At 37.9% G+C, this 13036-nt stretch overlaps 1 protein-coding gene across 6 annotated transcripts in view; it reads right to left on the minus strand.

Moving 5' to 3' along the window:
- The window catches only part of LNX2 (ligand of numb-protein X 2), an 84598-nt gene that overhangs the window by 18123 nt on the left and 53439 nt on the right, over window positions 1–13036 (minus strand). For 3 of the 6 annotated variants that reach the window (XM_067562915.1, XM_067562917.1, XM_067562916.1), the window contains exons 2-5: window positions 10734–11248; window positions 2898–3145; window positions 2349–2489; window positions 1512–1714 (exon numbers count right to left, since the gene is read on the minus strand). In XM_067562915.1, the coding sequence (XP_067419016.1) occupies window positions 1512–1714; window positions 2349–2489; window positions 2898–3145; window positions 10734–11134 (993 nt within the window). In that variant the 5' untranslated portion in view covers window positions 11135–11248. The remainder of the gene's footprint in view (window positions 1–1511; window positions 1715–2348; window positions 2490–2897; window positions 3146–10733; window positions 11249–13036) is intronic. The other 3 variants (XM_067562918.1, XM_067562920.1, XM_067562919.1) reach the window with 3 other exon arrangements.

Here is a 13036-nt window from a genome sequence, read left to right on the forward strand (position 1 = left end):
GCTCTCCAATTGACTTAATTAATCCACCCCGCAACGAGCGGCAGTAGCTATGTTGATGGAAAAAGCTATGTTGACTGGCACTTATGTCAGTGTAACTTATGCTGCTCCGGGGGGTGGCTTATTTACACCCCTCGTGACATAAGTGGTAGTGCAGACATCTCAGTATTATCAGTTCTATAGGATTTTTACACTGCAGTTCCAATATTTTTCCCCATTTAGAGTCACTTTCCAGCTACTTCTGGCTTTTGGGATCATAATCGACAGCTGCTCAACAACAAGGATTTCTACAACTTCAGTAGGCTCACCATTCTGGCAGCTCATGATAGCCCTTGACTACTGAAAGAGCTCTCATTGGCTACTGGGGTTAGTGACTGGATACAGCATCCAATCAATGCCTACAATTGCCTGGTTTTGAAGATAGGGGTTGGCAAAAAGTAATCCAAGCTATAAGAACACTGATAGTAAAAGGGCTGGTTTCTCTAAAGTCAGAAAAGGAAGGTTTTATAGTCTGAAGTCCATGCCAATTTTATTTAAAGGATAACTAGTATTTTCCAGCCATGTCTACCTGCTGGATTTTTTAAAATATATTTTTCTACAGTGTATGGCTAATTACAAACTCTACTAGATTATGGATAAGCAAACACTTCTATTAAGGCCAAGTTGCAGTGACCGATGCAACCAGTTTGTACCAGATGGAATGGTCCACAGTTGGCTAGAAGGGGACATTTACTAGGATATGTAGGATCCAATGGACAGTAATACTTAAAGCAGTTGAAAATAAAATTTAAGAACTCAATTGGAATAAAACAGAACTAGAGCTTTTAATACTTTCTTCTGCTATTTCCTTATTCTTCTATTCTGCTGAATGTATTATATAATTATAACAGATAATAACCAAAGTTATTTTAACTGTTAATTTTAAGTAGGAAAAACAACACTAGTATTCTCAACAGACCATTTCAAATCACATCAGTGAAGGACTTCACCACAAGTTTTTTATTTTTAAATATAATTTTTGATTTAAAGTAATAAACAATGGCTGGGCACCTGCAGCTGGAAGGTAATATTACAGCCTGGTTAGCATAATAAACAAGGCAAAGTAAACCCCATAACTCACAAATGCAGTTGCAAAAGGCAAATTATACTAATTTCCTAGCCAAAAATAACCTTTGCTTTCTTCAGAGGGGGTGCCTATAAATCAAAAGAATAGGCGAGTCTCAGAGCATTACAAATAGAAAACAATACACTCAGCCTTTCTTATCCATTTTAAAAGCTATCAAACAGAAATAATTATAGGAAGCCAAGCCCCATGAACTATGTAAATCATTGGTATCAGTACTAGAATAACAGACTCTGCTCAGTCTGAATAATAATTTGTTTTCAAACTAATATCGCAAAGCTAACATTTACACAACATAGACTGACAGGAGAACTACCACCATCTCATAACATACTGTTCTGCAATGACCGAATGCATACAAGTAGATAGACTATTTAATTAGATTCCATACTTGAAGTATTTGGTCTCCAGCAAGAAGTCTTCCATCTTTGGCAATGATCCCATCTCGATAAACCTCTTGAATAACAATGTTGATCAAAGGCGTTTCATTGCCGCCCACTATGCTAATTCCTAACTCAATAAAAGGATTGGACCGGTGAATTTCAATTGTAGTGATCTCTCCTTCAGGCAAGCTAGGTGGCTGGTGGGTTGCTACTGAGTTTAAAGAAACAAATAAAGAAAGGTTAATATACTTTATGCCCCAGTACATTTTCAACACTGCAAATTAATGGTTGACAACATAAGCACACAAGACAATGGTATTATAGAAATACAACAAATTGGATTGGCTCCACTGTCTGCTGAAACACCTCTATTAACAAAAAAAAGGGTAACTGAGCAGTACCCATGCACTAGAAGAAAAAGTTAGGTATTACTTTAAAAAGAGAACATTCTGAACCTTTCGGGACCTACCCTTTAAAAACTATTCTCTTCTTTTTCACACATTTTCTTTTCAATTAGCCCTTTCAAGTGTTTCAGTTTATCTAAAGTCCAGTTGTTTTTGCTGTATACAGACTAACATGGCTACCCCTCTGGAACAGTTTAGAAAAGGCAATAATAGAAAAGAAACATAATATTGTGAGTCCTACTCCAAGGAGTAGGAATTACATATTTGTCACTCCACCCTTAACTGGTTGCATGACAGTAACAGCTGTCACTGATTTACAAGGTCAAGGCAAGAAACAAGTACACCTCTAAAAACAAACACAGACAGCTACAATGGAAGAGGAGGATGCTAATGAATGGTGAGTACAGAGGCTACAACAGAAAAAGGAAGGGGAAAGACCACCTTCCTCTGTGGTAAGGCTCAGTGTTTCCTCTCTAATATCGCAGATGCTAGAGGTGTTACTGTTAGTTCGATGGAGATGGATGCAGGAGTTACTCAGTTGCCTTTTCGTTCGAACAGGACAGTATTCCACAGCTGGGAAGCCTGTTGATCCAGGGGAAAAAAAATCTCATCTTAGAAACCAGCTTCAGCAATTCTATAAAAAACACATTGCCTCAACGTAGATGCCAGACCATTAAGACAATAGAGACATTAACAAGCACTACAGCACCTGATAATGTTGTGGGACAGCAGCATGATACTACCGCAGTAAAATAACAGATAGTTCTTTCCCTTCTAATTGTGCTTTCCTCCAAGTGCTACATTTTCAAGCAGAGAACACTTTGGGGAGTTTAATTTTCCAATTAGAATCATTACAGGACAAGCCAAGCAGTTGTAGATGTGGGATTCGTTATTTGTTTGCAGGACATGAACTTACAATGATGTCACTTTACGTTTCTGGGCTTGATTTAGACAGATCAAACAGAGAATTACAAGATAAACATAACATACCATCTGCTGCTGTGTTCTCTTCAAAGGCAGGATTGTCAAGGCCAGGCTCATCTGTCCACACAGGAAGAGCAGTTGATGTAAAGTTCTGCTCCACTGGCACTGTTCTCGTCCCAGCATGGTCTAGATCTGGAGATAAAGTGCCTCGGTGATCTATCACACTGGGTCCATTTTCATTCTCAGCTTCCGTCTGCAGTTTGCTAGACTTCCTTTTCTCCAGTACGACCCTTCGATGGGAAGCTCCAGGACACCTAGAGACAGAACGTCATGTTACTTTCAAATATACATGAAAAGTGGCAATATTACACAGCACAAAAAGCTTGAACATTCCTGTCCTAAATTTCCTGTAACTCCCTTCCACGGCTCTCCAGGTCCTCAGTGCCCCCTCCATCCATGACCCCACAAGTCATCAGCATGCCTTCTAATCTATGTCTAACCAGTCTCTTGGTCCCCCTTGTATGCACCCGTTTGCTCGCTGTCCACAGACTGCCCCTTCTATCCATTTCCAAGAATGGGTATCGGAAACCCAATCCTTTACTCTGAGTCCAAGCCCTGCCCCCTTGTATGCCCCTGCTCAACTTCCCTCCACATTTCCCCTCCTATCACACAAATTCCTGCCTGGAACAGGCAGCATACCAGTTTGTATTGCTTAACCACTTAAAGCCTTTTTCTGAGTCAGCTCTATATGAGCGTGGCCCAGGCTGTAGCCAAAAAATAATAAATAACGGGGGGTGGAAAAGAAAGGAAAAATACTACATCCTGTTGTCACTTGTGCATGCATACCTTTTGTGAACAGAGCATCTCTCTACCCCTAGGCTAGTATATACGGGGAGCCAGAACCAGGGCTTTCTTCAGCAGGGTTAAAAAGACAGCAAGCAACAGATAACTTTAGGCAGGGGAATAAAAAAATGCATAGTCCCTAATTTACAAAAAGTTTCCTTTTAATTAGTATAAAGCCTTTTATTTTCCCAGCTCATTCTTGCTTCCTGACCTATGGTTGGGCTGGAAATGCACCTTCTTCCTTTTTCCCCACTTGATCCTTCCCTTAGTATTTATAACTGCTTTAATGAGCCCCTAGTTAAGCTGTTTGCAATCTACCTTAGAGATTTTTTGTGCATTTCCTATATGTTACTTCCATGCTGAGACAACTGTAAGTACAAAGGGGCAATACAATGTTATGGTGATCTTTCATTTATAGAATGATCTTACATTTACATAATGTCTTTCATGTACATCGGTGATCAGGTCTGGACCTTGATCTTAATTCAGTGTTGCCAACTCTCATGATTTCATCATGAGACTTGTGATTTTAGGTGTTTTTCCTATAGCCCCAGCTCTTAGAGTCATGGGAATCGCAGGGTTTTTTTTTAAGAATAAGTTTCAAGCTTGAAAATGTGAGTCCCAAAAGGCTCAAACACCAGAAGACAAATTTATTATTTTTAAAAATGGCACGATTTTAAAGTCAAAATGATATTTCAGCACCTGACTCATGATTTTAAATGCATGAGTTGGTATAATGAAATCTCCAGCCACACAGTTCTCCCTAGCACCATACCTGGGTTCAGTACCCACACTGAAGGAATCGAATCACAAAAAAAATCACAAAACTGAATCATTGAATCACAAAAATTACTTCCTGCAGAACCTGAAGCTTCCCTTTAAGTCCCATTAAATACTGGTCTGTTCTAACTTACCAGTCTAGCTCATGAAATCTAGAGAGATCAGTTTAGGGGGTATGGATGCTGAGATAGTCTAGAATTTTTTTTGATACAGTTTAAGAAGACATTTTTGTTTAGAAATATTTTGACATCTATATCAAAACTATACCGTTACAACCTGGTGTCAATTCCTTCTCCTTGCATAGAGTGTGTTTCCCATAAATATTTGGCAGATAACTAAAATCTTCACAAAGAAATAAGGTTTTGGTTTTATTTTCTAAATAGGAACTTTATAAATTGAAGTTAAAATGAGGAATTTTCAATAATGTGCTAAGCATGTCCAGTGATTTCAGTGTAATCCTTTTCATGCAGTACTCTACCTGACAAACCAATTAAAACATAATTAATCCAATTTACAGATAACAAATGCTTGTAAGAAGAGCCTCGTGAATGAGCTAGAATGGATGATGAAATGCCATTCAAACCCCAAAAGTGTTACTAGTCACTAAACTTGTAGTCATTTTGCCAGCAATATAACTGTCTTATGAAGGCTATAATTTATTTACTTCTGACCCTGCCAAGTCTTTAAAAATCACAAGTAATCCACAAACCCATGCCCTGAAGTTATCTATTTGTTTTGGGAGTTGGGGGAAGGACCAAAAAAATCCTTCAGGAGGAGGGGTTTTGTTGCAGAGATCTCTCTTCCCTCCATCCTTTCTTATGCAAACTAGTCCTTGACCTTGAATATAAACCTAGAATATCTATCCATCCATCCTACCCCGGTATAGAGATTCTGATTACTGTACAAATAGCTAAAAACCTGTGCTATCACACAGGTGTAATTCATAAAGTCGTGTGTAAAAAACCCAAAATGGCTGAGAATTTATAAATTGAATAGTAACAGACTACAAATCAAAATGACTATTGAACCTGGTGACAGTCCAAATAAAGAGCTCTCAGCTATGTTTGTAGCTGTGTCTATCACTTCACATTGACTCAACAGATGTTCTAGGCTTCAGGGTGATGTTTGGGGTTATTGAGTGTGTTTGTTATGTTTCTGTGTGGCTGATTATGTTGATTTGTGTGCTTTGTACTAGGAGAGTTGTGTGGATTTGTGCAGGTGACAGTTGAGTATAGCGACCGGGCCAAGTAATCCACCATCTGTGCTGTCTTCCTCATACAACCAATGAAAATGTTGCATGCAAATTAGCTGTCGAGTAAGAGCAGTGATTGGTTGAGTTCCCACATATCACAATGGTCTAGGAGTCTTGGCAGGCATAGATACATATCATGATGATACTGCAGCTGCACATGACATAGGTATAATTAGTAAAGTCAAATGGCTGAAAACTTAAAAACTGGAAGGTAACAGATGACGAATCCCAGCGATGATTCTACCTGATGATATTCTGAACAAAAGAGCTCTAAACCATGCTTGTACTTCTTGCATAATTTCACACTAACACAAACACTTTAAGCTAACATTCCTGGAATCTTATTATCTAGATAAAGGGATTGATCATGTACAGTATGTGCGCATTATTCAAAGAGTGAAGCCATCCACAATTTACATGGGTCATTCCATACAAGTGGCCAGTACAAATCCCAGACAATACTATACACCTTGACCTCTTCTGTTTATTCCAAATATTTTGGAGAAAAGCAATTTTAGGGCACCAATCTTCCAATTTGTTGTATATAGGGCGGCCCACTGTGCCCATGCGGGGTGCTGCTGAAGCCTGCGGGTCTCCGTGAGGCACAGGGATCTATCTTCAGACAACAAGCCACACGACCAGAACTTCAGAATGTAAAATGCATTTTACTGGCACTATTTCTCATATTATTCTCTCTCTAAAATCAGGTCATCTTATGACTAATAGAAGAGGTGGTATTAGTGTTTTTAAAAATCTCCAAAATGAACTAAAATAGATTTTCTGTAGATCAGGGTGTCATGAATGCAAGAGGTGATATGTCATGACCTAACAGGACTAGTAAGAGTTGCTGCTTAGTGCTGGTGAACCTGGAATTGCAGCTCTTCTTGGGATAAAGCATGTTTTTCTAGTTAATGCAAATTAGATTTGTTGCAGCTATATAATTGAATATGACTAGTCCTAGATGTTGAACATGTGTAATTTCAGTTCCAAACTTTATAACCCCATGCTAGATGGAAAAGAATTGTTTGTGGTAGATTTTGTTTGTGTCATAATTTTAAAGGTGGTTACTTAGAATGCTAGAAATTTTTGGAGAGATGGATTGGTAGGAGAAATGCAAAAAAGAAAGGCCCAGGTGCAAAACTAAACATTTGTTTCATGACGAATTGCATAGTGAATAACCAGGGTTTTGAAAAATTCATTTGCTCGTTCACCAGTGGTGAAAGGGAAGATTTTATTGCCAAGTTTTTATTGCAGCCTACACCATCAAGTTGCACACAATTAAAGCTTTCATTAAAAAACAAAATTTCGAACTCTCCTAGCTACACAAGTAATGTTCCAAATGGGAACTGAAGGTAACAGAGTCTGCAAACACACAGCTGAAGTGTCTCTGCTGCTGCCAAGCAGCATAAAAGTGATATTAAAAAAGACTCAGATTTTTTTCACAATTGCTATTCACAATCCTGATGCAGCAGTGGAGGATCCTAACACATGTCAATTTCATACTGTTGCTTTGGAAAGCTAGGAGCAGCAGGTCAGCAGCAAACCCATGCACTGGGAGTGTAGGGGAGGACCCAAAAAAGCCTTCGGGAGGAGGGGTTGAATTGTGGAGATCTCTCTTCCCTCCACCCTTTCTTGTGCAAGCTAGGAAGCTGGAGGAGGGGTAAGAGCAGTAGTGAGGAACCCTTCTCTCAGTAGCCAGGAGGGTCAGGAGCGGGAAAAGCCACAAAAAGCTCCTTCATCCTTCCAGCAATGGGAGCAGGTTTGGAAGGCTGGAAAAGCTTCAAATGCATCAGGCATTTAGCAGCTAGAGGCAGATAGGGAAGACAAGCCCCCAAAACAGGAGCCAGGGATAGCATCCTGGTAGGAATCCCAGCACTCTCCTACTTCTCAGAAGCCATGTGGGGCAATGAGTTTTCATCAGAGCATCTTGTTGATGGGGACACAGCTTGTAACCTGTGTGAGAACAAGTGTGGTGCAAGGAACTTTCAAACTCCAATGGTCAAAGCCAATGGAGCACCCTTTGGGCTTCCTTTACTTTGGAATGGTAGGTTTTGCATTTTTTAAATTTTTTTTTTTTTTTTTTTTGGTAATCCTTGCTATAGTCATGTATGAATCTACACATTAAATATAGAATCAAAGAAGATTAGGGATGGAAGGGAACTCAGGAGGTCATCTAGTCCAACCCCCTGCTCAAAGCCAGACCAACCCCAACTAAATCATCTCAGCCAGGGCTTATGCTGGTTTCCAGCCACTGAGCAACTCAAAAAGGTTCTTCTCTGACAAAACAGGCTTTCAAAAAGGTTTATATTTAACTTTCCACAAAAAATGCCTTTTAAAGGAGACACTAAATATTCAGTAATGGAGAAGAGAGTGTTCTGGATGCTTCTGAAATGGTTACACTTTTCAATATTGCACAGCAATTTGAGGCTCAAACTTTAAGACAGGACCTAAAATCTTCATATGAACCAAAATTTAGTTGTGCTGGACCAACAGTGTACCTTTCTAGAATGGAATTTGGCTAGATCTGAAGTCTCAGCAAGCTGAATTTAAATCAAATATTGCAGAAGTTCAGTAAGATTTTCCTGGACCTTTGTCAAGTAAATGACTTTTTATAAAATAGGTGCCAATACCATTTTTAGTTATTAAACATTAAAAGGTTTCTAAATACCACAGGCTCAGGAAATAAAGTACAAGAGACCCTTACAAGTGCTGACTCTAAGGGTCTGTGGCTCCCAAGCAAATCTGATGAACCTGAAAAACTGATAAATCAAGGGGAATCTAATTAAGCAATGAGGTAACATGGGGTGTGATTAGTGACCATGATAATCATCAAATTTGTGCCTCATGCTTCTAATTTCCTTGGTAGAATAGCTTGCATTTACCACACACACTGGAGTTGCCTGGTGGATATTATGACATTTCTTGCAGCTTTTATGCTTAAACAAAGTCAATTATTAGTTAACTGGAAATGTTAAGTCTGAGCTTGAATATATATATATATATATATATATAGATTTTAACAGTGAGGCTAACCAACATATGTCATTTCTTAGAAAAGCAGGCTAGTTCATCAGAGTGCTCACTGAAGCTGGTTTATATCATCTATGACAAAGATTACAACAATACTGAATTTTACATTTTTCTTTCTAACATTTAATAATCAGTAGTAGTATTTTATTGGATTCACCAATCCATATCAAATCAAATTCAAGCTACACGTTTATTGTACTTTTTATGCCAGTGGAGGAACTTTCCATAACGGTATTCCAATGTTTTCAAATAAACTATACTGAAAAACATAGCTTTAGCATGTATTTAAAATGTATGACAGTATCAGTAGCACAAGTCAACAGAAAGAGGGAATTCCATGCACATGGTGTGCAGCATTTGAAAGATTGTTACAGATTGATAGGAATAAATAATGACGCCATTTAAATTAGACCTCATAATATGACTTGTGCATTAGACACACACAGATTTTGTCTAATTCCAAAGTGTGTATGCATGGTGTTTTACACTGGAAAAAGTGACAAGTCCCTGCCATGACGATTTACAATTTAAATTTGATTCAGTAAAGCAAGAAATGACAAATAACGGAACAGGGCTAGGAAGGTGAGGGCACTAATAGTGAAATATCATGATATGACCCCTTAATGTTATGGATGCATTGTGTTACTTTCTGTTTTTTTGAAAATAATTGATTTAATATATTAGGGTTATAAGTTAGCCAAATCAGACTTTTTCCCCACCATCATGTAGGTTAGATGTGACCCTGCCCTGAATGAAGAAAAAACAGTGAAAATTGCTGTTAGGAAGCTGGATGGAAATAAAAAAATAAATAGTTATTCCACTTGGACCTTTTTCCAGAGAAAGGCAGATATAGAACTTTATGGAAACCTCCTCCTTCAATAGTGTATGTAACACAGTGTTTAAAATGTAAAACACAATGCATGTGTAAAGAGGTTTGAATGAAAGATCTATGAGTAGAAAAAAAATTCTGGCATTAGACGCATACCGTGTTTCCCTTGTATCCATCACCTCCCTGTCTTCATTTAATGTTTGACTATATTCCTCTCCTATTTCATTTTTAAATCCCGCAAACCCTTTAAAATGTGCCACTTATTAGGGGCTACATATTCACAAAGCTTTTCAACAAGCTGACTCGCTATCACCATCATACTTCAGTTCTCATAACTAAATGCAAGGGGATGCCCACATTTGTCCATGACCCAAATTTGACTCTGCCTGGGCCCCATTTCAGTTCATGAAATAAGAGTAATAATAAAAAACTCTCAATATTAACTGAAAATAGCCTGAAATATTGTTTAGTAAACAAAAACAATGAAATGCACGCAATAAAACAAAGAATGTTAAAATGCTTATTACAAAAAATGACAGTTTACATTTAAGAGGCCATCATTTCACCAGTGGAGCAAGTACAATATATATTCAGGCAGCCTGGTGGAGTTTTAAGGTTTTCATCTCCCTCCTTTCTGGGCCACCAAGCCCTCAGAAATAATCCCTTTCATTTGCTCTATAGCAGCCATTTTCACTTCTCACCCTATAACTTTCTAACTGGAAATCAGTACATGTCCTAGCCACATCATAACACAATGCACAGCAGCTCAATTTCTTTCAGGTCTGGAGACAGACCACAGAGCAAAAACAAGGAGGATACTCCAGAATTTACACCTCCCAGGTTACATAGCACAATCCACTAAGTCTGCTCATAAGGGGTGCAATCCTGCAAAGTGTCTTATTTTCCACTAGATTCATTGGGGTTGATAGTGCGCCATAACTCAACATGCAGAAAAATCAAATATTTTATAAGTGCATCTGCTACTCCTCAAAAAACCAAACAAAACACACCAATGAGCAATTGACCTGTTCTAGGAACAGATTTGTCAAAAAACATCTTGTATACTGAATATTTGACAAAATTGTACTGTATAAAACCTACACAGTTTAAACTGCTATTATCCTACCAATACAAAAAGGTGTACTATACAACTCCTTCCATTGCTCACCTGTTTTTGAGATGGGCTTCCAGCTCACATCGTTGCATTACTTCCTGACATACTGAAGAAAAGGGACACAAAACAAACAATTTGTCTAACAATTTATGAACGAGAATACTGGATTTTTTGCAGAGTTTAAAATGGAGCCTTTTTCGATCCAATGGACAGAAATCCTTCTCCTGCAAGAAGTTCCTTAGGCACTTGTAGCAAAATGTGTGGCCACAAGGGGTGTCTAATGGTTGCAACAAGGGCTGAAGGCAAATATGGCAGACCAAGTCATCATCCACTTCATTCTGATAGTTGTACAAGTGATTCTCCCTTGTCCAGTGTTGCTGGCCACATTCAAAACACAGAGGGTTCAAGGAGGAAGTCTGCTCCACTGAAACCATCTCATCATTTGTAGTGCCCATTGTAGAGCATGAGGTGCAGGTTTCGTTTCCTCATCAATTAGACGTGCTTGTGTAGTCTTGACTTTTTACAGTAAGGTGACTTATTCTGATGCTCTTTAATGAAATATCGTTTTTCTGCAACATACAAGAAAATTAAAGTTATTCATGCTGTGTTACAAACGATCAATATGAAAACATGGATTAGAACAGTTTAAATTGCTCGAGTTTATCAAAATACATAAAAATGCCCTAATTAGATTAATTTTATTTTTCTTTCTGGAAATCCATCATAAAAGGGTTAAAATGAAACAAATCCATAACATTTATTTTATTTTACAATAGAAACATTTTATTGCTACTTAGCTGTCTTATTGCATAGCTTTCACCTCCAAGAGGATTGTGGGTTAACAGCAAGGAGACTATGTTATGATATTTTAGATTAAAACCAAACAATTATTTTTACTGATTAACACAAATTGTGAACTGAGGGTTATGAGACCATTAATCAAATGTGTACTTTAATGCATGAAGAAATGCATTTATTTAGCTAGCAATCTCAATAGTTGAGAATAGCTGTGACATCCCATTAGTTTACATGCCACATTGTACCTATAAGTTTTTATTTAGTGGATTACTGCACACTGAGGGTAACTCATTCTACCCAATATTATATATTTGATTCAAAATGTAGTGAAAGGCCAGGAACAAGGTATGGTGCAAATTGATCATAAATTGTGCAAACTGATCATAAATTGTGCATAACTATTGACACCAGACAACCAATATGTTTGCTTTTTCATCTAATGAAGTTAAACACACAATGCACTCACATGGAAAGAAGTTACACCTAGCTAGGATACTTAAATGTCAGTCAAAGCCAACATTTAGGTCCTTGCTTGTTATAGGAATTATTTTCCAAACCCTAAGCATGTTAACTTTATTAATAATTAACAAGATGTACGTGGTCAGGAAACTAGACAGCCAAGCCACCCTATCACAAAAGTTTCAATGCTACAGTAGACCTAAAGTTCATGCAAACACTGACTGGGCTCCTCACCAATTCTTATTCCAGTTTTCTCTCCTCAACAAAAAAAAAAAAATAACCACTGCTGCCTCCAAGTAGCTTTGTGACTACAAATGTTTTTATTTAGAAAACAATTCTAATATATTTTAGCTTTTTATTTCTCTAAACAGCTGTTAGCCCTTTGAAATTTTCCTGCATTGCAAAATCCTTTTTTTTCTTTTTGCTAGACAGCACATTCCAACCTCACTCCGCCCTGCCAAATAGAAGACTTTGGGCACATTTTGCAAGGATTACAATATCCTTTGACGCAAAAAGGATTAAACAGTAATTTGTAATCCAGGATTCTATACTGCTGCGGAAATAGATGCTCCTCATTGCCCTATCTTGTAGTAAATAATGTGCACCTTCTGCTAAGGATTTCACGAGGGAATAGGATAGCAGTTCTTTCCTACTAGTGACAGAGAATGAAGAACTAGATTACATGGAAACCAGCCTTAAGTATATTATGTAAGAAATCTAACAAAAATTTGACAAGGAGCCTTGTGCATAGGGCCCTCCTCTACACAGAATGTAACCCCCTTAACTTTATGTCCACATCGGTCAATAAAATAATATAGGAGGTATGGGACTTTCCTAAGGACTGCTCTCTACACACAAAATCAGTCAAAACATAAATGTTCTAGAAAACGTAGGAGTTACTTTCCAAAGAATAATTTGGGACCTTATAAAATTATATATTGTCTGACTGCTTAATGTTCCAGAAATCCAAGCAGAATGCATCAGGTACTGTGTGTTCTAACATTCCAACGATTTCATTAACAGACAGCAGCAGCACAACAGTGGCAGTGGAGGATAAGTAGTGAAGCCATTTTTAAGCAGATATTGTCTGAAAGCCAAAC

Source organism: Emydura macquarii, unplaced genomic scaffold, assembly GCF_026122565.2.
Source record: "Emydura macquarii macquarii isolate MOO-44397 ecotype Brisbane River unplaced genomic scaffold, CSIRO-AGI_Emac_v2 contig_2473, whole genome shotgun sequence".
NCBI classification, from domain to species: Eukaryota; Metazoa; Chordata; order Testudines; family Chelidae; genus Emydura; species Emydura macquarii.